The sequence below is a fragment of the Typopeltis vanoorti genome, chromosome 14 (genome assembly GCF_054136105.1).
Source record: "Typopeltis vanoorti isolate ZY-2024b chromosome 14, IOZ_Tvanoo_1.0, whole genome shotgun sequence".
NCBI classification, from domain to species: domain Eukaryota; kingdom Metazoa; phylum Arthropoda; class Arachnida; order Uropygi; family Thelyphonidae; genus Typopeltis; species Typopeltis vanoorti.
Window position 1 is genome coordinate 29,129,159 of NC_143562.1, and position 25,013 is coordinate 29,154,171.

The 25,013-nt window shown below is 39.3% G+C and overlaps 1 protein-coding gene across 3 annotated transcripts in view; it reads right to left on the reverse strand.

The window, feature by feature from the left end:
- The window catches only part of LOC150099333 (extracellular matrix organizing protein FRAS1-like), a 1,385,483-nt gene that overhangs the window by 398,882 nt on the left and 961,588 nt on the right, over positions 1-25,013 (reverse strand). For all 3 annotated transcript variants that reach the window (XM_090403569.1, XM_090403568.1, XM_090403570.1), the window contains one exon: positions 18,913-19,139. In XM_090403569.1, the coding sequence (XP_090259695.1) occupies positions 18,913-19,139 (227 nt within the window). The remainder of the gene's footprint in view (positions 1-18,912; positions 19,140-25,013) is intronic.

Genomic DNA, 25,013 nt, shown 5'->3' on the forward strand with positions numbered 1-25,013 from the left:
ACCAATGTGATATACTGCTGCTATTTTCTTTTCACCCCAAAGTGCATAGCCTTACACTTCGCCACATTAAATTGACATCCATTTTTCCTAGCCCAGTCCTCCAAACTATCCAAATCATCCTGTAAAATTTTGACATCCCGTGCACTCACAATTGCTCTACCCAACCTTGCATCATCAGCAAACAAGTGAACACTTCCTCTCAGATCCTTACCTATATCATTGATGAACAAATTGAAAAGCAGTGGTCCAAGAACAGAGCCCTGCGGCACACCACTAGTCACAAGTTGTCTTTTAGACTCCACTCCTGAATAAACCACTCTCTGGTATCTCTCTATCAACCACCCTCCTATCCATCTCACCAACCCTATATCCATCCCAATCTGCTCCAGTTTACTGATTAGGGTTCCATGTGATATCCTGTCAAAGGCCTTGGCAAGGTCCAGTAGAATCACTCTAAACCCGTTACCCTTATCCAGTTCAGCCGTCATTGTGTTATAAAACGTGTGCAAGTTACTGAGGCATGATCTACCCTTCACAAAACCATCTTGTACCCCATACAATATCCCATTTTCATCTATCCAATCCTGTATTCTTTCTTTGACTAATTTCTCTAAGACCTTGACAATGATTCCTGATATGCTAATCGGTCAGTAATTTACAATAGCAGTCTTGAAACCACCTTTATGCAGTGGAACTATTTTCCCCTCTTTCCACCCCCCTCGGGACTAACCCAGACCCGAGACTCAAATTAAACAAAATGGTCAAGGATACTGACAATTCTTTAGCCGCTTCTCATACGACACGAGCTGGTATACCATCCAATCCCACAGATGTATTGACATTGAGATTATGCAATAGACTACTCACCTCCACTTCATTCACCACAATTCCCATATAATCTACTGGTTCATTCATTTCTGCAATGCCACCACCTGGATGATATATTCTTGCAAAGTGCTCACTCGGTAACTCAACTATATCAACTGATTCAGTTACCTCCCTACCATCGGCAATCTTTAAAATCATTCTGCCATGTACATTTTTCCTTTTACTTGCAACATATCGAAAAAACTGTTTAGGATTCTCTTTAGCCTGCATGGCCAATGTTCTTTCATAATCCTTTTTTGCTTTTCTTACCACACTCGTTACCCTTCTGGCCTGCGCTTTATACCGTTCATGTGCCTGCCGGTCACCTTTCTCCTTAAATTCCCTCCATAGTTATTTCTTTTTTTGCAGCTCAAGCTTAATGGTGTTATTCATCCATTTAACCCCTATTTGATTTATTATTCAGACTCTAAGTTGCCTACATTGGACATGAAGTTTGTCCAATGTAGGCAAGACCACAGGAGCAGGGAATGTAATATACTCCTGGAATAGCAAATAGCAAGAATACTAAGAGCCCACAACATCAGAGTGGTCTTCAAACCAACCACCAACATTAGACAAGTTTTAGGATCTCCAAAAGATAAAGTTCCGTTCTACAAATATCCAGGAGTATATTACATTCCCTGCTCCTGTGGTCTTGCCTACATTGGACAAACTTCACGAAGTTTAGAAATTAGACAAAAAGAACATGTTGGTGATGTAAACCACAACAGAAGCATCTCCTCTGGCTTAGCACATCATTTCTGCACGTCTAACCGATACGATAGATTGGCAAAACAGCTCCATGCCATATCTCGATGACTACAGGCATCGTGTATTTAAGGAAGCCACAATAGTATTAATAACCAGCAGAAACCTCAACAGAAATCAGGGTGTAATTCTAAACAGTTGGTGGAAAAACTTGATCCTCTCTCTCTCTCTCTCTCTCTCTCTCTCAATCAATCTGAAATACAGCTAGCCAGTAATCACATTACAAGTCTACAACAAACACGCATGCATGATACTGAATAAGAACAATAAGTCATCTCTGTAATGCGAAATGTGTAACCATAGCTACTAGTTTGGTTTACAACGTTTTTTATGTTCCTTTTAATTTGCATTTACTAGCTTTCATATCTCCGTAATGCCTTGAAAAAGCAGTTTGCTGGCGAAACTGGTAGGTTTTAATAAATGTTTTATTGTAAACTGGTCTGTATTAATAAAATTATATTTCTAATATACTAAATTACTTTTATCAATAAACATCAATTCCATTTCTCAAATATGTGTGTTTTTCAAATTATATTGTCTTCTTTTCCGGTTGGAATTATGAATGAATTTGCCTATTTATTTTAAAAAAAAAGAGCTCTCAAAATTAGAGAAAGCATGGAATAGTAAGGGAAGAACAGAAACTCTGGAATTCCTGAGGGAAAAATGTCTCAGACAACATAGCAGAGGGAACACAAAGATCAAAAGTATTGGATTTGGTAGCATCAGCAGATCTGATTGTAAATGAGACATCATACTGGTCTTACTGAGTGCAAGCCATGTATTTATTACAAGGGACTTCAACTAGATTTACACAAATTGAAAGGAGGAAAGATTACATGGCAGGAAGGAAAAGGAATTTATTCATCCACTAAGAAATAAAAAAACAACGCAAGATTTGTGAATTCTGGATTAGAGAGCTATCCATAATAATCAAGGAATGGGGACCAATTAAGATGGCTGGATGATTGATTAGGAGTTTATTGGTGTAAGGACCAAAAAAAAAAAAAAGGTCAAAGCAGCTGATTAGAGTCTGCACCCATTCAAAGGTTACAGTAATACTCACAGTAATAAAATTAATAAAATTATTATTATTTTTTATTTTTATTAACAGACCTCAAGAAAGCCAGACTCGTTGTGGGAGGTACAGACTATCGCACACAATGTTCATCCAACTGTGCCTTAAAATGATTCAATGTGATTGCATTCAAAACACACTCAGGCAATGCATTCCACTCACCAACAACTCTCCATGTAAAGGACCTGCACTTCTGTTCACACCCACCTTATACAGTTTTCAGCAATGGTCACTTGTTCTATCCCCTCCTCTCCCATATCTATGAAAAATTCATACCCCTCCTCACAAGGCTTTGCCATTTACATTCTTTCAATCTATCCTCATACTATACATTCCAAACACCACTGACCACTTATGTGAATCTTCTCTGGATGCTTTTTAACATATCCTCATCTGAATGAAAATCTGGTGACCAAATCTATGCACAGTAATCCATATGAGGCTTCATCAAGGCCTCGTATAAATTATCGTTGATTGCAAAAAATACCGTATCCTTTCATTTCTATTCCCATTATGATATCATCTTCATTCAACCATGTTTCACTTATTCCAATAATTTTGGGGTGAATAAACTCAATCAGTGAAACCATTTCTCCCTTATTTCTGATACTTCTGGCATTTTTAAACAAACACAACAGTTAATTTTTAGGTCTATAACTAGTACAATCTAAGCCACTTGTTGTTTGTGATTTCCCCACCACACCTTCCCTTGAACAATCACCTTTATCATAGCTAACAACATATATCAACTCAGTCTCAACTTCCACACCCACATTGCAATATGCTCCACCTCCACACACATGGCGGAAAAGTTCGCATAAACTATACGAAAAATAAGGAAGAAGGGAGCAAAATATGCTACTGCACGGGACGACTATACGAAAAATAAGGGAGAAGGAGTGGTAAAATATGCTACTGCATGGGGCAGCAAAATTCCTAGGGGCGGCCCTGGGTCTCTTTCCTGCCATCTTGGCAACAAACACCTGTTTTGCTAACCTTTCCTCATCCATTATATTTAAGTGGCCATACTACTGTAGATTAACTCTCCTTACACATTCTTGAATGCTGATAATGTCAAGTTCCATTTTGATATTTTCATTTTTAATATGATTCTGCCATTGATCCCATCAGTTCACTCCCCTAATTTTTCTCAGAACATATTTCTCAGGACCTCTGTAAGAAAAGGGTATATGTGGAACTACAAGGGGAGGGAGAATATGAAGAGCTCAGAACACAGCATGCAGGTGTAACATGGAATGAGGAGTTAGCTGGAAAAGAGATCAATGCAGCTTGGGGGAGTTTCAAAAACTACCTAGTAGATGCAATGTCTAAATGTATTCCAAGGGTGAAAAGGTTAAATAAGGTAGGTGTGAAATGGATGAGTAAAGAGATTAAGCATGCGATACAGAGAAAAAGGGCATTATGGAGACAGCATAACAGAAGTGCAAATAACCAATTCCATGAGGACTACATAGACTATGCAAGGCAGGTGATTTGGTTGGTGAGAGTAGCTAAAGAGAGGTATGAACAGCAGTTAGCTAATGAAACCAAAAAGAATCCTAAGGAGTTCTTTCGATATGTAACCAGCAAAAGAAAAAATTATTATGGAAGGATGACATTGATTGGAGATAATGGTATAAAGATATTGCAGAAGGTGTGGTGGAGATACTTAATGAGCAGTTCATAAAGGTCTTTCATCTTGTGAATGTAATTTCATGGAGAGATTGAGAGCAGTTGATAATGATTAAGAGAGACTAACTGTAAGTGAGCAAGAGGTGTATGGAGAGTTGAGCAAACTAGGTGAAAATAAGGTTGTGGGACTTGATAATATATCACCACGTATTCTGAAGGAATATGCCAGGGAGTTGACACTGGCCTTGACATATTCTTTTAATATGAATCTTGCACTTGGTCAAGTTCCTAAAGAGTGGAAGGAGGGCAAGATTGTGCCACTTCATAAAGGAGGTGATCGAACTAAAGCATCAAACTATAGGCCTACCTGTGTGTTAGGTGTTGTAGTTAAGTTGTTGGAGAAGCTTGTGAGAACTAGGATCCAGAATTGGGTTGACAACAATGGTATTATCTTTGATGGACAGCATAGATTTGCTAAAGAGAGATCATGTTTTAGTAATTTACTTACTTATTACAATAAGGTGACTGCTTCCATGGACAGAGGAGGAAGGATACACAGTAATATAGTTAGATTTTGCAAAGGCTTTTGATAGATTACCACATGATAAGTTGATAATCAAACTGGAGTGGATGGGGTTTGGATATTAGATTGGTGCATTGGATTGGAGACTGGCTATCTGATAGGTATCAACAAGTTGGGTAGGGGGAAGCAATATCCAGGAAAAGGAAAGTTACTAGTGGTGTGCCTCAGGGGTCTGTTTTAGAGCCATTGTTGTTTAACTTGTATATTAATGATATTGGTGAAGATTTGGATGGAGATATTCAGTTGTTTGCAGATGATGCAAAGTTGGGATGAACCATGTAGAGTAGAGAAGATGTTGTGGCCTTAAAAGAAGACTTGAATAAATTGAGTGATTAGGCACAGGAATGGGGATGTAAGTTCAATGTTGCAAAACGTAGGGTTTTAAAATTTGGAAAACAAAAATGGGATTCAGAATTTATGCTTGGTGAGGATATATTGTTGGAGGTAGAGGAAATAAGAAATATGGGGATGATAGTGGAGATAAGGATATGAAATGTAGAGGACACATAGCTAAAATTGTGAAGACAACACAAAGGCTTCTGGGAATGATGCGGAGGACACTGACTTGTAGAAGTAGGGAGATTCTTGTTCGATTATATAAGGCTTTGATTAGTCCACACATGGACTATTGTGCCCAAATTTGGTCACTATTTTTCAGAAGGATGAAGAGATGTTGGAGAGGGTCCAGAGGCGACTGACTAAGGTAGTTTCTAACCTCTGGCATGTCGAGTATGAGGAAAGATTGAGAAGATGCAACTTGCAGAGTCTGGTGAACAGGAGGAGGAGGAGGGGAGATATGATAGAAATCTACACGTTATTAATGGGTTGTTACAGGATCAATGCTGGAGAGGTTCTACAGAAAATAGAGGGAGATCAGGGGAGAACCAGAGGTCATCCCTGGAAGATGTATAAGGAGGGTGTGAGTAGGGGAGTGAGAAGCAGGTTATTTTCAAGCAGAGTTGTGAGTGATTGGAATGCCTTGCCTGAGAGTGTGATGTCTGCAGAGAATTTGAGTGTGTTAAAAGCATGGTATAATGAGCTGTGTGTTTGATAAAAGGACCTCCTACATGAGTCTTTGACTCCATGGGGTCTTGGGTAATAATCAAGGGTTTTATTTACTCCATGGGGTCTTGGGTTTGATCAAGTGCTTTATTTCTAACCCAACTCTCAGATCTATAATTTAAAACTAGTTTGAATACGGTCTTGTATACTGCTAGTTTCTTGTTTTAGCTAATTTCTCTCTTATTTCATATAAATTTATTCCACTGGCTACCCACCATACCAGCATTGCTTATTCTGTTGTCTATTTCCAGAGTTAATCTGCCATCTTCACCAAAAACTGTGCCTAAATAGCTGAAATATTTTACTTCTTTTATATGATCTCCATTCAGAAAGCAGCTGAAGTTTTCTATGTTTCTGCCTATTTTTATAGTTTTGGTCTTTTTATTACTGATTTTCATGCCAAATTTGTTACGGCTGTTATTCAATTTTGTTAGAGAATCCTGGAGACTTGCACTAGATGTTTTTAAGAGTATGACATCATCTTCATAAATTAAGGATACCATCAGGCTCTTTTACCTACACCAATTTGCCAAGAAATTATATACTTGGTTTAATCCTTTATCCAAGTGTAAGCAACCAAAGTTTGCACCTGAAGTATTTTCAGGACTGGGGCAACTCATATATAGAAGTTAATGACTTCACATTACTTGCCTTAGTATCCCATAATGCAAAGCACATATCCTTGCAGACATGTGTAATGCTATGCATTATGGGAATCACCTAGAGCAATTTCAACTTTTATTGAGGTGAAAAAGTAAAGGGTTGCTCATCATAGGCCTAGAGTAGTTAGTATAGGGGTGCAAGAGAGCCTGATAGTATTAGGAGAAAGAAAACACAGATAGATAGAGAAGAGGCCTCAGCTGGCTACTGCAACAAACCTAACAATAAAGCTGACCTTCTGGCATCATTCTTCTTTTCCAATTCCTGCATAAATGACCAAGGTAAATTACCTCCTAACATGCCAGAAAGTGTATCAAATGTCTTTGTGGTATCCACTAGATCAAAATAATCTTAAATAATCTAAAGAGTAAAAACGTCCTCTGTTCCTTAGGAAGTAGTACTGTACTACTTCCTAAGTGTGCTCAAAAGCTGCATTCAAGAACTAATACTTGTTTTATATCATCTGTACACTCTTTTTATACTCAGCTGGCACTTATCCCACATGAAAGGAAGCCTATATTCAGCCCATTAACAACCTAGTCCTCATCTCAGTCCTTTGGAGAATGTCATCAACAGTCAACTTCTTCACTTCCTGAGCACTTCTGGCCACATGCCATGAAAAGGTTTGAGAAACCTGTGCCATTGCTCTTGAACTTCCACAGCATTTGATTGATTATAGCATCAATCAGATAGCACCCTCCAACCCTCCTCTTAGATATAAATGACCTTCTTTCACTGGCCATTAGCCCTATCCAGAGTTTTGCTCACAACTGTACACTCATTTCTCCTACTATTTAAGAAGTCACACAGCGCATTAAAATCCCAAGATTTAAGATCTTCTATAACCAGTGCCTTAAAAGCAAACTTTAAGAGGAAGCAATTCTTTAACAGAATGAGGATGCCTACTCACTTTCAATGCTAACTATAATCTAATTTATTTATTTTCTAATTATACACCAATCACAAGACAGGAACAGACCTCTCTCTCTCTCTCTCTCTCTCTCTCTCTCTCTTCTCAGACTGATAATTACCTTTAGTCTTTCATCTTTTATGCAACAAACACATCACTTCAATTGCTAGCATGGTTGGTCAAATGATTAGCATACTTGCCCTCCAACCAAAAGGGCTTTAGATGAGAGAGATGAATTTCATCAACTGGTGTGAGGCCACTTCCTCAATTACTGGAGGCCTGAAGAGTGGCTCGAAAAGAAAAAAAAAAGTTCCATGTTGATCTCTAGAGCAGAGTTTCTGGACTGTGCAAAAAATAAATAAAATTAAATAAATAAAAAAAAATTTATCTCTCAATCCATCAATAATAGCAATGTACTGTTGGTTTACAATCTGTCATGGGCGAGAGTAAAAAAAAATGGTACACTTTATCACTCAAGACAACTTATTTCATGTATCAACTATTAACTTTATGTTGGAGGTTTAATGGATTTTTTACAACACTCAAAAAGAATTAAATTAGAATTTAATACTTTCTATATTTCGTCCCAGTCACTAGGACATCTACGGGGATTACAAAAACAATTAATGTAACATGCACACAAAAACTTACAATACTAAGCCCAACCATGTGGGTGACACTAAAGTCCTATCTAGGTGGAGCGCCCTCTAAGGGCGGTAGTAGGTGGCCTGGAATGTAAGGTGGGACCTCTGGTGATGAGTGTTTCCCAAATCTTTGGAAGCTTAATGCAACCGTATTTGTTAAGATTTGGTTGGTTTCTGAGAACTGCTGCTGCTGCTTCTAAGAAAAGTCTCTCTTACTTGAATTTGCTGTGGTGGAGCATGGTGGTTTTCTTCCATGATACTCTGTGGGTGGTGTCCAAAACATGGTCAGCCAAGCCTGAATGGCCATAGTTGTGTTTAACGATGTACGACTTGTGTTCCTCCAGGCGGATGGATGCTGATCTGCCTGTCTGTCCAAAGTACGCAAGCTTACAGGAACAGGGTACTTTGTAAACTCCAGGCAGAGAGAGAGAGGAGGGAGCTGATCTTTCGTAGAACGGATAAGTGAAGCAAGTTTGCGGTAGGGCTTATATGCTGTGTGTAGGTTATACTTTTTTAGTATCTTGGCTATTTTTTCCGAAGTGCCTCGGATGTAGGGTATGGTGATGGCATTTTTAAAATCTTGTTGACGAGAGGGACGGGGAATGGGGGAGGAATTGATTATTTTTTTGATACTGTGTTCGCTGTAGCCATTGGAGAGGAAAGTTCTGTGTATGTGGTTAAGCTCAGTAGTGAGGGCGGTTCCACTGGAACAAAGATTGTGGGCTCTCTTGGTAAGGGATTTAATGATACCATATTGTTGTGAGGGGTGGTGGTGGGAGAGTTTGTGAATGTATCTACCTGTGTGTGTGTGGGTTTTCTGTATACAGTGAAGGCAAGTGTATCATTAGGCAGGCGCGTGACTAAGGTGTCTAGGAAGGGTAAACAATTGTTCTTTTCCTTTTCCATAGTAAACTGGATTCTTGGATGTAGGCTATTGAGATGACCGAGGAAGGAGTCTAACGTGTCTGGGCCATGAGGCCAAATGGAGAACACATCATCTACATATCTTAGCCAGATAGAAGGTTTGAGTGGGGCTGAGTCTATGGCTCGTTTTTCGAAATCTTCCATATAGAAATTGGCAAGGGGGGGGGTGAGAGGGGGGAAACCCATGGCGGTTTCTTCTATCTGCTTGTAGATTTTGTTATTCCAAGAGAAATACCCAGAGTTGATGGCAAAGGAAAAGAGATCTAAGATGTCAGAGAGGAAAACGTTTTCTAAGAGAGATAAAGTGTCAGTTAAGGGAATATTGGTAAACAAAGAGGAGATATCAAAGCTTACTAATATGTCTGTATTGTTCAAGGTTAAATTTTCTGTGAGGGCTTTAAAGTGGGTCGAGTTTTTTATATAGGAAGCTGAATTTCCGGTGAGGGGGGACAGAGAGTTGGCCAGCTATTTAGACAGTCTGTAACAAGGTGCATTGGTGGCATCTACTATAGGTCTGAGTGGGGAATTTTGTTTGTGGATTTTTGGTAAACCGTATATTCGGGGGGGACGGGAGCGGAAAGGTTTAAGTTTTTTCGTGACGTCAGGGGGCCAGAAGATTACTTTTTTAAGTAAGATTTTTAATTTCTTAACTTGTGTTTTTGTTGGGTCGTGTTCTAGCGGGATGTAGGTAGCGCGATCGCGGAGGATAATGTTCATTTTACGATTGTATTCGCTGGTATTAAGAACAACTGTGGCATTACCCTTATCTGCTCTGGTGATGACGATACTTTTTTCTTTGCGTAGTTTCTGGAGAGCCATGCGTTGGGCATAAGATAAGTTACTTTTTGGAGGAGAAGAGTGAGGATGTTGGCTACGTCGAGTCTGATGTTGTTGGCTACCTCCGACGGTAAGCGACCGATCCCCCGTTCGACGTTAACCATTACATCGAGCACCGGCACTTCTTTCGGGGCGACGACAAAATTACGGCCGAGGCCATGGGTGCTGACGGCATCCTCGTTGAGCCTTTTGGAAGAGAGGTTTATTACTGTCTGGAGCGGTTGAATTTGTGGTTGTGGTTTGTCTTTAACCAGGTTGCTGTATTTCTTGACGTGTTTGTTTTTTATTTTTTGAAATTCTCTCTGTGCGGAAGTTTCCGAAATGTCAGAGAGAATCGACCAAAGTTCAGGGTTAAGAACGGTGGAGAGCTCTGAATGTAAGGAGCCAATGGCGGCGTTCGTCACTGCGAGGGCGGCACTAGTAGACGCGATTTGTTCGCGTAGTAATGCTAGGCTGCCACGTTTATATATACGGAGTGCTTTTTTGGAATGGAAATTAGTCTTCATTTTAACACATTTCGGTATCACTCTTGCATCCCGACATCTTTTTAAAAAGGCCAGCCTATTTAGTTATCTAGATAGTCGTAGTTTTGACGTACCGTATTGCTTAGATTTACGTGCTAAATCCTCCGCGATCGCGCTATCTACATCCCGCTAGAACACGACCCCACAAAAACACAAGTTAAGAAATTAAAAATCTTACTTAAAAAAGTAACCTCCTGGCCCCCCCTGACGTCACGAAAAAACTTAAACCTTTCCGCTCCCGTCCCCCCCCCCGAATATACGGTTTACCAAAAATCCACAAACCCAATTCCCCACTCAGACCTATAGTAGATGCCACCAATGCACCTTGTTACAGACTGTCTAAACAGCTGGCCAACTCTCTGTCCCCCCCCCCACCAGAAATTCAGCTTCCTATATAAAAAACTCGACCCACTTTAAAGCCCTCACAGAAAATTTAACCTTGAACAATACAGACATATTAGTAAGCTTTGATATCTCCTCTTTGTTTACCAATATTCCCTTAACTGACACTTTATCTCTCTTAGAAAACGTTTTCCCCTCTGACATCTTAGATCTCTTTTCCTTTGCCATCAACTCTGGGTATTTCTCTTGGAATAACAAAATCTACAAGCAGATAGAAGAAACCGCCATGGGTTCCCCCCCCTCTCACCCCCCCTTGCCAATTTCTATATGGAAGATTTCGAAAAACGAGCCATAGACTCAGCCCCACTCAAACCTTCTATCTGGCTAAGATATGTAGATGATGTGTTCTCCATTTGGCCTCATGGCCCAGACACGTTAGACTCCTTCCTCGGTCATCTCAATAGCCTACATCCAAGAATCCAGTTTACTATGGAAAAGGAAAAGAACAATTGTTTACCCTTCCTAGACACCTTAGTCACGTGCCTGCCTAATGATACATTTGCCTTCACTGTATACAGAAACCCCCCCCCACACACACACAGGTAGATACATTCACAAACTCTCCCACGACCACCCCTCACAACAATATGGTATCATTAAAACCCTTACCAAGAGAGCCCACAATCTTTGTTCCAGTGGAACCGCCCTCACTACTGAGCTTAACCACATACACAGAACTTTCCTCTCCAATGGCTACAGCGAACACAGTATCAAAAAAATAATCAATTCCTCCCCCATTCCCCGTCCCTCTCGTCAACAAGATTTTAAAAATGCCATCACCATACCCTACATCCGAGGCACTTCGGAAAAAATAGCCAAGATACTAAAAAAGTATAACCTACACTCAGCATATAAGCCCTACCGCAAACTTGCTTCCCTTATCCGTTCTACGAAAGATCAGCTCCCTCCTCTCTCTCTCTGCCTGGAGTTTACAAAGTACCCTGTTCCTGTAAGCTTGCGTACTTTGGACAGACAGGCAGATCAGCATCCATCCGCCTGGAGGAACACAAGTCGTACATCGTTAAACACAACTATGGCCATTCAGGCTTGGCTGACCATGTTTTGGACACCACCCACAGAGTATCATGGAAGAAAACCACCATGCTCCACCATAGCAAATTCAAGAAAGAGAGACTTTTCTTAGAAGCAGCAGCAGCAGCTCTCAGAAACCAACCAAATCTTAACAAATACGGTTGCATTAAGCTTCCGAAGATTTGGGAAACACTCATCACCAGAGGTCCCACCTTACATTCCAGGCCACCTACTACCACCCTTAGAGGGTGCTCCACCTAGATAGGACTTTAGTGTCACCCACGTGGTCGGGCTTAGTATTGTAAGTTTTTGTGTGTATGTTACATTAATTGTTTTTGTAATCCCCGTAGATGTCCTAGTGATTTTGGGACGAAATATAGGAAGTATTAAATTCTAATTTAATTCTTTTTGAGTGTTGTAAAAAATCCATTAAACCTCCAACATAATGTCCTCACAGCACTTAAGCCTCTACACAAAAATAAATATTAACAGTACAAAACTCAAATTTGTGAAACCTTAAAATACTGCTCTCATGTTCAGGGAAGCGAACTGAATATCTTAAAAATTCTTGATGCCATGCAGAGGAAGTCTGGCAGATCAGTGGCTTCTCTTGATCTCAATGAATTTGACCACTGCCTTACAGATTGCCATTTCAAATGTATTTCTGTTTCATTAATCTGCTCCATTGAACTGACATTCATCTGTCATCACTGTCAGCTTTTTCAATAAGCCTGTTGAAACATTCATAGCAGCTGCCAACATCCCCTGTCAACTCTGATTTGAGAGTTCTGAAACCTCTTCCTCCTTCATTCTAACTGCCTCTATTCTCTGGATGGTCCTTTTTCATGAAGTGTTCCCAAATAACTACCACTTCCAACTCTTCAACAAAAAAAAATCACTAGATTCCTTGCACACAAATGTGCTATATGTTTTGCAACCTGTCATATATGACATTTACACACAAATAATGATTTCCAGTTGTCAATAGATCCCAGATCCCACTCTCCCAATCTACATTTTATAACAACTGTGTACATCCAAAAGACATCACACCCAAGATGCAACACAAATGTAGGGATGACATCAATTACATTCACATAGAGTGAGAGGAAAATTATAGGTTGGAGCTATTTTTTAAAGATTACCTTTCCTAGAGCAGATATTAAATAGCTGCCAGATAAGGTGTAGTTATGATTTGCTGAAACAGTGCTTACATGCAAGTTATTATTATTCAGGCCTCCATGGAGTCAAAAGACTCATTGTGGGAGGTCCTTCCTAAGAACATAAAGTCTGTCAAGATTCATCGAGGGGAGGTCCGCCCCCCCCCCCCCCCTAAGAAACACAAAGACTATCATACCATCCTTAAACTCATTGACCGTTCTCGCTCTCACCATTCCATCAGGCAATGCATTCTACGGTTCAACCACCCTCCATGTAAAGAAACCACTCCTCACCCTCTAGCTCACAGTTTCCTTTCGTAACTCCTAGGGATGGCCTCTTGTCATCACTCCTTCCCGCTGTTCAACCAAGCGAAAGAACTCCCCAGTGTCAACCCTGTAACCACCTCTCAACAGTTTAAAAGTCTCAATCATATCACCTCTCCTTCTTCTATCCACCAAACTCTGCAGTCCAGTTCCCTCAGCCGATCCTCATAACCAAAATTGTACAGTCCTGAAATCATCTTTGTCATCCGTCTTTGTACCCTTTCCACAGTTAATTTATCCCCTTCAAATCCTGGGGACCAAATCTGAAAACAATAGTCCAAGTGTGGTCTGATCAGAACGGAACGATAACCCTTTTATCTCTGCAGGTCAGTGTCCTTCTCATAATTGCAGCAATCCTCTTTGTTACCTTCACCACCTTTGCAATATGTCCCCTAAATTTCAGGTTTCTATCAATCATCAACCTCAGATCTCTTGTTTCCCCTACTTCCTCCAGTATAACTTTTCCACTGAGTATACAGCATCCCATCGATGTTTCCCAAACCTCAAGACCTTACATTTTGCTGCATTAAACTGACAACCCCCATTCATTTGCCTATCTTATTCAAATTCTCTTGCAGGGCTACCACATCTGCACTATTACTAATAATCCTTCCCAGCTTTGCATCATCCGCAAACAACTGAATATCCCCCTGCAATCCACTGACAATGTCATTGATATAAAGGTTACACAATATTGGTCCTAGTACTGAGCCCTGTGGGACCCCACTTGTAACCCTCTGTCTCCTTGAAACTGCTCCACCATACACAACTCTCTGATACCTATCAGACAGCCAATCCTGAATCCAGTTGACCAATCTCACATCCAGACCCATGTGCTGCAACTTAAATACCCGCTTATCATGTGGCATAATGTCAAATGCCTTCGCTGTCTAAGAAAATGGCAGTATGTGCCTTTCCCTCATCTATTGTTCTTGTAACTTTATTATAAAAAACTAGCATATTGCTAAAACAAGAGCGTCCTTTCAAAAATCCATGTTGACTCTCACAGATAACAATACCCTCATCTGCCCAATGCTGTATATGGTCCTTCACTACTTTCTCCATGATCTTACTAACTACTGATGACACACAAACTGGCGTATAATTAGACACTTCCAGTCTGCTAGTGCCCTTATGCAACCTTATGGGAACCTTTCCCGCAGCCAGACTTTCATTGGAAAGCCAGATCAAAGGCACTGTCAGTTCCCTAGCACATTCTCTCAAAACTCTTGGTGAAATACCATCCAGTCCCACAGCTTTACTGACAACCAGAGTACTCAGTATTTGAAACACACTCTCCTCCTGTACCTCTAAACCTCGAACCTGCCCTATCCCTCTAGTATTAAAACTAACTCCTCCAGGATGAAATACTCCAATAAAGTGTTCATTGAACAATTCCACTATGTCCTCTGCATCAGTCAGTCTTCCCATTTTTATCCCACAATATCATTCTTCCACAGTCATTTCTCCTCCTACTGGCCACATAGCTAAAAAAAAAATCACTAGGATTTTCTATGGATCTTAGGGCCAATCTCCTCTCATATTCCAGTTTCGCTTTCCTTACCACACTAGTCATTCTTCTGGCCTGTGTCTTATATTCTTCATGTATCTTCTCTTCACCTGTCTCCTTATATATCTTCCATAGCCTCTTTTTCGCATGCAATTCCTGTTTAATATTGTTTGTCATCCATTTCTCTGAATTGTGTCTCTTTGATACTCCTGCATGTCTATTCATCTTCCAAGTCAAAATCCAACTGGTGGGAGAGATGTCATCTCAGTTATTATCAACTCTTCTGATGCTATAACAAATCCAAAACTCTTGAACCTCTTGTTCCCTCTGTTACATGTTGCTCAAGACATCTGTCCCTCAAGAATACTAGAAATTCCATTCCCCTATTGCTACATGCATCTTCCTCTCTCCAATTTATACTACTGTAGTTAAAATCTCCCATAACAATCATTCTTCTTGCACTTGCCAAACTTAACTGTCTAAACATCTCCTGGTCCCCATCCTCTGTGCTCCTGGGTCTGTAGCAACACCCCACTAAATATCCCATTAAAATCATCCTTCCAAAGTCTCCACTCTTAGAGGACATAGGTCGTCACTTATCATAAGCAGTACCCCACTACCACGCTTTCCCCTCCTATCCTGCCGAAAAATGCTGCACCCAGTGACTTCTATTCCTGTTATTATATCCTCTTCTGTCAACCATGTCTCAGTGATCACAATAATTTTTGGCCAGGCTGATGCTATCTGCGCCACCAATTCCTCTCCCTTATTCCGGATACTCCTAGCATTAGTATAAAGCATATAAATGCCATTGTTTCTATACCCAGCATTATCTCCCTCTAGACTCCACTGGGCTCAGTGTTACCTGGTGTCGTCTCCCTTCTCCCAAGTATCCATTCCCACAAGAGGCCACCTCTGCTATCATCCTCCCTGGGACACACTGACTCGTTCAGAACAGCAATCTCTCCAGATGCCTATGTCCTTCATCATTCTAATGTAAGCGATTTCTCACATACAATTCCTCTCTTTCCTCAAACGCACTCCAAGCATCCAAATATACCTGTCCTCTCTTGTCACACATTCTAGCTATTATGTCATTCAATATTACTGCTCTTCTGCTCAGCTCGTCATTATCATACCTAGGCAACACACACACATACACACACACTATTTTACCTCTCTCTGTCTTCTTCCGTACAACCTCAAGCAAAATAATCTCATATCTCTCGCTGCCCGACTTACATTACCACTCAAGTCATTTGTTCCTACCATCACAATCATCTCATCCACCCTTTCACCTCTCTTAATTGCCATAGCCACCCTTTCTATTGTTCCTCCTGGCAAACACTCCTCACACATCCTATCTGAAACACCACTTATCATTGAGTCACCATACATTATAACTCTTACCAATTCCCTCTCTCGTATTGTTTCCATTCTCTCCTCTTTTTTCATTCCCATAGGCCTCTCTCATTCCCTCTCCTCTACTGCTATTCTTTCTTCTAGCATTCCCATACCTCTCTCTCTCCTGTTTCCATTCTCTCCTCTTCTAGCACTCCCATACATCTCTCTCATTCCCTCTTTCCTACTGTTTCCATTTTCTCCACTTCTAGCACTTCCATATCCCTCTCTCATTCGATCTCCCCTATTGTTTCCATCCTCTCGTCTTCTAGCATTCCCAACAGTGATGTTGGGAATGCTAGAAGTTTCTTAAAAGAAGGCCTTTTAAGAAAAATAATATCAAGAACTAATTCACATGATATTATTTTTCTTAAAAGGCCCTCATAAAGAAAGCAATCTGTTTTCCTTCTTCTTCTGCTGTCTTCTTTTGCCTCCAGAAAGTGATGGACAAGGGCTTCAAAGTCTTGCCACACCGCAGAAACAGTGCGAAAGCTAGATGCAACCCAGCGAGTGCTTAAAATTCTGCCAATTTTAAGAAGTTGAAGTTCTAGAGTCGCTGCACATTCCTGTAGTTCCCTAGCATTCTTAGGTGAAGCACGATAAGTTACATAAAGTTTGTCCATGAAACTCTTAAAGCGATTCACTCCTGCCACATTGTTCACTATGTCACTAACAGACAATTCAAGGTGATGGCTTGAATTGTCTGTTAGTCAATATACTTGAATTGTCTGTTAGTCACAGTTTGCCAGAAAATAACACTAGGAAACTTCTCTTGCATTAGCCTCCTTACACAATTACTCACACCAAATAATACGGCTGCACCATCACAAGTTACAGACAATAAATACTCCTTTAAGTAATCTTCAGATAATCCTAAACACTCGAGATGACTAATTAAAAAGTTTAGAATTCCTCTACCAGTTACATTTGATGATTCGATCAAATCTAGGAAAAGACTAACAGGAGCCAAAAGTTCAGGACGAACTACATGATAAGTTACATAAAGTTTGTCCATGAAACTCTTAAAGTGATTCACTCCTGCCACATTGTTCACTGTGTTACTAACAGACAATTCAAGGCAATGGCTAGCACAATGCCAGAAAATAACACTACATACACCATACACATAAAACATACATTAACAATAACAATCAATGTTGTTGTGTTACTCCCAGTTGTTGATTCATCAATAAGTAACGATATTTTGTTCTTGGAGTTCACTATATGATCTATTAATGTTTTTCTCATTTCATTTGTGATATGGCTCACAATGTTAATGCAACCATTTGCAGAATGAAGAATATATCCCGTGTTTAGGCCATTAAGTTCCTGTAAATTTATTTCATCTTCAAAGTTGCTAAATGATTGATTTCTCCTTGCAACTTTGTAAGCGGTTCAAAACACTTTTCCTGTCATGTCTTTATTATGAGACAAAGTATTTAGGAAAACTTTCCCTGATGTTTCGTTTTTTTTGCTTCAGATTTTACTTTTTGGCACGCTTTGTGCCTGCACTCTCCTTATGATCGTAAATCTTTTTTCTTAATGACATTAACTATTGTTTGTGAGATTCTCCAAAATGACTGATTTTACCATTTGCCCACTCCACTGAAATTTTCGTTCCTATGAGTTTATCAATGGCAAGAATTCCAACATCACGACACACTTTGCAGCCCAACATTTTATTCTTGACATACAGCCACTCGTTTCTCTCGCAGAATTAATTTTTCTGCAAAAGTGTCCAACATTCAGGCCAATCATTATCAGAATCTGCTTTCTTTTGACCACATGGATCTTCGGTCTTGGTTTCATAATCCTCTTCACCAAGTGTATTTTCGGTGCTAGTTTTCTGTTTTACAGGATCACAAGTAGATTAAACAATTTCTGCTTCTTCAGCCTTCCTTTTTTTACTCATTGGCATAAAGCAAGTACTTATTTTACTAATTTTGAACAATGATTTAACTTAGATTAATTCAAAACTCACCTGAACACCTGCCTGTTGCAGAGTGATATAGAACTGATAAACTGATATTGGAAGCAATCGGAAGTGAACACAACTTCCTGTTTCAGGTTATGTACCAACCTATGAAACAGGAAAGCAGGGTACCAACTTATGAGTAATCAAAACTGAAAATTCAATTCGTGAACACAGTACCATCTACCGGAATATTTATAATACATTTTGCTGTCAATAAATCGCAAATTTTTAAAAACTTAAGAAAAAAAGGTATCGGTACTGCATACGTTGTGTACCGCCAGAAAAAAGGCAAGATTCTACAATGACATATAGAATCTTGACACTTCCTTTCATTTCAACAGCAGTGTCTTGATCTTCAAATATCCATACTTTCAATTAACTGACCCTTGATGTGGTTAGTGTCTCACCCAACTTCTAATATAGTAGTTGGGTGAGACAACACCCAACTACCATATTAGTAGTTGGGTGTTGTCAAAAATAGAATTGTAATTACTATTTGATAGTAATTACAATTCACCAATATATTCGATTATCAAATGGACAAACTGATTGCCCAATGCAATTATAATTGAGGTATTATTGTATTTAATGTTAAGAAAAATTGTAAAATAAAAAACCTTACCTGTTTAACATTTCCAGTTCTTCTAACTTTGGCTCTCACCATACTTGCATCCTCTGATATATAATAATTATTCTGAGAAAAGCTAATAACAGACCACTGGATGTGAAATATGTTATCCTTAAGTACCCTATGTTTATCATCTTCCACATTAAAAACAAAACTATCACTTGTAATATTATTTCCTCTATGTCTCAAGACATAATGGAGAGACTGCTTATTTACATCCTCTGGAAAGCAATTTACAATAAATTTACTGATGGTCAGTTTATAAAATGCAAAACAATCAAGTGTTATTACATAACAAAAATCACAGAAAAAAATTTGAAAAAATAAATAAATATAATAAGCAATGCAGAAAATAGCAAAATATATCTATTATTTTAAGCAACAAATATGAAATTTTAAAACCAATGCACTTTTTCTAAGAAAAAATCACTGGTTGGTGATTATGAAAACTCAGGAGACAGCTTGTGGCTATATCATGAAATGAGAAATTGCATGGAAAGGAAATCATTACTGCTTGTGGCCTACTCAAGAACTATGTAGAGGAGGCAATGTTTGAATGCATTCCAAGAGTCACTAGGTTAAATAAGGTAGGTATGCAATGAATGAAAGAAGAGGTGATTGTGTTTTAGCAATATAAGACGCTGGACAAGGGATTTGTGATATATTTAGATAAGATCTTCGATAGATGCCACATGATAAGCAAGTAATTACAGTGGAATGGATTGGATTATAATAGATTGGTGTGCTGACATTCTTTAGGATGCATATAATGCTATGCATTATGGAAAAGACCCAAACTAGCAGACTGGATTTGACCTTTAGTCCTTCCCATAATGCATGGCATTATACACACCCTGAAGGATGTGTGCTTTGCATTATGTAATAATAAGGCAATTGATGCGAAGTCATTGGCTTTTATATACAAGTAGCCCAGTCATGATGATACTTCATGCACAAACTTTGTTTGCTTACACTTTGATAAAGAATTAAACCAAGAATATAATTTCTTAGCATCTTTAATTTATAGTTTTAACCATGTGAAAAAACTTTCAACATATATCTGATCCAGAGTCATTTAATAATAAGGTGATGCACCTTTTCACTTCTTGTGTATGGGAAATATATATGACTTTTGCATTAATTCAACCTCAGTATCTATTCTGGGTCAGCAGAATCTCTCTACACCCCCTGGAAGTAAGCTACCATAAGTGGGGGCCAGATCGTACTCAGTGGCTGGTTTTTTCCAGTCAATGAGTGAAGCCACCATCCTGTCCTGGAATGTTTCAGGTCAGGAGTGACGAATTCCTTTAGAGTCACTCAGTGAAATTTAGAGTGATTATTTTTATTAGAGTAGATCACTCAGAGTTTTAGCATACCTCAATAAGGGTTGAAAACAGTCTGGACAGTGACTCTTCCTATAAGGATGCATTATACATCCTTTAGGGTATGTATAATGCATAGCCTAAAGGATGTGTGCTTTGCATTATGGAATACTAAGATAATTCATGTGAAGTCATTGGCCTCTATATGCAAATAGCCTAGTTGTGAGATACTTCATGTGTAAAGTATTTGCTTACACTTTGATAAAAGATTAAACCAAGAATATAATTTCTAGAATCTCTTCACTAAAAACTCACTTCCAAATCCAGTTTACTAACATCAGTGACATTAACACAAACATAAATGACGGTCACCGCCAGTTGTAGTCTTCCAGACCAGACATCTTATTCCCGACAGAAAACGAGATTGCAGCTACATCAACTACTGTCCAGATCCAATGCCCAAACTACATATTTCATGATTCTTTTTCCCACAAGGGTGGTGGTGGTACCTGCGGTTAAATTAGCCACAAGTACCAGCTTTGAGGCATTCTAAACTTGTGGCAATTTCTACGAGGGTTGTTTGAAAAGTTTGTTAAAAAAATAAGTTAAACACATTTTTTTGGAAAAAATCACCTTTATTTCTCAACATAGTTTACATCGAGATCTACACATTTGGTCTAGTGAGTTTCCAATTTTTTCATCCCATCTAAAAAGTAGGATTTATCAAATTGTGCAAAATAGTCATTGACAGCCTTGATAAAATCCTTGTTAGAAAAAAAGTTGTTTTTCCCACCAAGCCAAATTTTTAAGTTTGGGAACAAGAAGTCACACAGGGCCAAGTCCAGAGAATACAGTTGGATGTGGAACCAATTCAAACCTTGATTTGTGCAAATTTGCCATTGTGACAGCCTATGCGTGGGTTGGTGCATTGTCTTGATGAAAGAGCACTTTTTTGTGTGCCAATCTTGGCCATTTTTTCTTCAGTTCTTCTTGTAAATGGTCCAACAATGACGCATAATAGACTCCGGTTATTGTCTTTCTCTTTTCCAAATGGTCTATCATGATAATTCCTTGGGAATCCCAAAAAACAGTGGCCATCACCTTCCTAGCTGACAAAACAGTCTTCACTTTTTTTGGTGCTCTTTCACCAGGCATTGTCCACTGTTTTGATTGCTGCCTGGACTCAGGTGTGTAGTGGTGGATCCAAGCTTCATCTACAGTCACAAATCAACACAAAAAACCTGTGAATTGCAATTAAACATCACCAATCGCAGCACCCATCATGCATACAGCTTTTTAATGTGCAATTTTTCGTGCAAGATATTATACACCCATTTAGTTGAAATGCCTACAATCTCAGCAATCTCATGCACTTTCACTCGGCAGTCGTCCATAATGATACCATGGATTTTGTCAATTGATTCCTTTGTAGTGACCTCATTCGGGCATCACACTTCCTGGAGCACACTTCCTCTTCGATGGACTTATGACCACGTTTAAACTCATTTATCCAAAAATAAATAGTCTTTAATGCTGGTGCAGAGTCACCATGAACTGTATGTAATTTGGCTTTGATCTGAATGGCTGTCCATTTCTTCAAATAAAATTGTTTTACCACTGCACGGAAAAATGCGAACAGGGTCATTTTAAATGCTTGCCAAATGAGAAATATGCAGAGCACATGACTAAAATTTTGCCAGGAGTCATGAAAAAGATGATACGTGCCGACATTGGTATGAATGAATGAATTGCGTCACTATCTATTGGAAATTTACCAAACTTTTCAAACAACCCTCATAAATTAGCCACAGAATGCTAATTTAAAATCCTACTGCATTCACCATTTACCAATTTTTCATGAAATATGATCATCTGCAATCCAGCTATCTGAATAGTGAGATCATCTTCTTGAGGGACCTCAACATCCACAATCCATCTGGCATCCCTCTACCAACACCACCAACCAAACTGGATGAGAAGCAGAAGTCTTTGCGATAAGTAATTACCTAACACAAATCAAACATCTACCTACATGAATTCCTGATAACCTGCTTCACACTCCAAATACTCTGGATCTTTTTTTGACCAGTTCTTCTTCCAGATGCACTGTAAAGGTCACTTCTCCTCATGGCAACTTGGACCACAAACTTTTATCTCCTCTCTCAGAGAATGCCTGTCTCCAACAGCTCCCAACCTTGCATCCTCTGGGCTACAAAGGAGCCAACTGGGATGACCTCTGAAATTTGACCATATAATCTATCATCTATAATCATTTGACCCTATCATCTCACTCTAATACCTGTTGCAAATGAGTTACAGAGATTACTCTCACTGGCATGAAGACCTTCATCACCAATTCAAATCATAATATTCATTTGCTTTCCAATCACTGGTTCAGTCAACAGCACCCAACCTTGCATCCTCTGGGCTACAAAGGAGCCAATTGGGATGACCTCTGAAATTTGACCATATAATCTATCATCTATAATCATTTGACCCTATCATCTCACCCTAATACCTATTGCAAATGAGTTACAGAGATTACTCTCACTGGCATGAAGACCTTCATCACCAATTCAAACCATAATATTCATTTGCTTTCCAATCACTGGTTCAGTTAAAAGTATATCCAAACATTCAAAGAAAAAAAAATTTAGTTTATTGGATGTGGCTCATTTTAAGAACTTCAGCTTTATACTCTGCTTATACCAATGCACACAACATGTGCAAGTCAGTCATCAGCAGATCCAAATCTGATTTCATAAAGGCCAACAGCAAAAAACTTGACTCCTATTCAAATGGAAGTTGTGCCTTCTGGTCCCATGCCAAAGCTGTTGGATGCAACTTCTACTCTCCTGCATTTCCACCTCTCTCTCTCACCTCCCACCATACCAGAATCTAAGCACTGTATGCACCTCCTCTAGTTTTTTGACGAAAAAAAAAAAAAAAAAATCAGAAAACTACTAAATAACTTGGGTACGAAGAAGTCTTCTGGTACTGATAGCATCTCTACAATAGTTCTCAAACATTGTGCTCTGGAGTTAACCTGTCCTGCATTGTCTCTATAATCTATTATACATATCTGGTACTAATTCCAATGTATGAAAGCAATCTGATACCATCCTATTCCAAAACAGATTGATAGAAGTCTAGATAGAAATCTGCAACCACCAGTATGGATTCTGCATTTCAATATCCACAGCTGACCTTATAGTTTACGTCACCACCGGGAACGTACCAAAGCTTTTGACCATGTGTGGCATTGAGACTTATAAAACAAATATCCATCCTTTGGTCTCCCTGCCATCTTCTGTAATTGGATAGCCAGCTTTCTCTACATGTCATGATAGATGGCTCCTTCTCTTTGAGCTTCACCACCAATGCTAGAGTGCCTCAAGGCTCTGTCCTATCACTTACTCTAAATGACCTACTCACAATCATCACAAATTCTATCCACAGCTTTGCAGATAATAGTACTCTCCATTCATCCGACTCATTTGACAGATTATGCAATACTCTGACATCCCAAGCTACAATCTGGTACGACCAGTGCCTTAAATATTGATCTTCATACTGTCCCTCAATGGGACAAGGACAGCCGTGCCATGTTGAATGCCACCAAAATAGAGTCTTGCATTTTCACTTGCAAAAAGAGATCCCAGTTCACCTACCCTTATCCTCAGTAATATACAAATCACTAGACAAGATCAGATCTCTCTTCTTAGACTAATGATTACTGCCAGTCTCTCCTTGCATAAAGACATCACATCAACAGCTTCCTCAGCATCCAAGAAACTTGGCATTCTCTTTCATTCAAGAGGCTATTTTACACCTAACCAATACTTCACTATATACAAATTCCAAATCTGCAGATGCTTAGAAGGCAACTCACATGTTTGGGATAGTGCACCTAAAACTTAGCTTACAATTCTTAACACTATCCAGAAGCAAGCAATTAGTCTCACTGATGATCCCTCTTTTACAGATTCACTTCAATTCACTTCTTGACCTTGGATACACAGTGTGATATTGCTTCCTCCAGATACCCTTTGACCATCTCCTATGCACTGTGAACATCCTTCTCTTGCAGATCTTTATATCATGGTACTGCTTCAAGCTACCTCCTAAATGTATCATAATCACATGCCTTGTAATTACATATATACCCCTTCTTAACTGGAATTTCCACATGTTTTGTTACTCCCACATCAAGACCACATGATCAGAGATCATGTGGTCTTGACATCGGAGGTAACAACACAGAGGAAATGAAACCACCTTAGTTATGGACAGGTCTTCTGATCCTATAACTAGATTCAACACTCTCATACTCAGAGTTTCCTCTGTCACATTCTGCTTCAAGTAATTATTTCTCAGCAGGTGTATAAATCCCATTTCCTTCCTGCCATGTGATCTTTCTTCCTTCCAATCTATGTTTCAGAAGTTGAAGTCCACCATAAAAATTATCTGACTTGCACTCATTCTACTAATCTCCTGATGCATGTCTTCCATATCATTCCTGGTACTCCCTGACCTATAGCAGCAATGAATTTTATATTTTTTCCTACTGGCCTCAATCTAACACCAGACTGACTCACAAAAAATGCCATCTACCTGATTGACTTTTACTATTGTTGGCTGCAATTGATCTGCTGTTATCAGCAGTACCTCATCCCTGTCCTGTCTCTGCTCTATCCTCCCTGAAAACACCAAATCCATCACATTCTATTCCTGCCACTACATCATCTGCTGTTAGCCAAGTTTCATTAATGC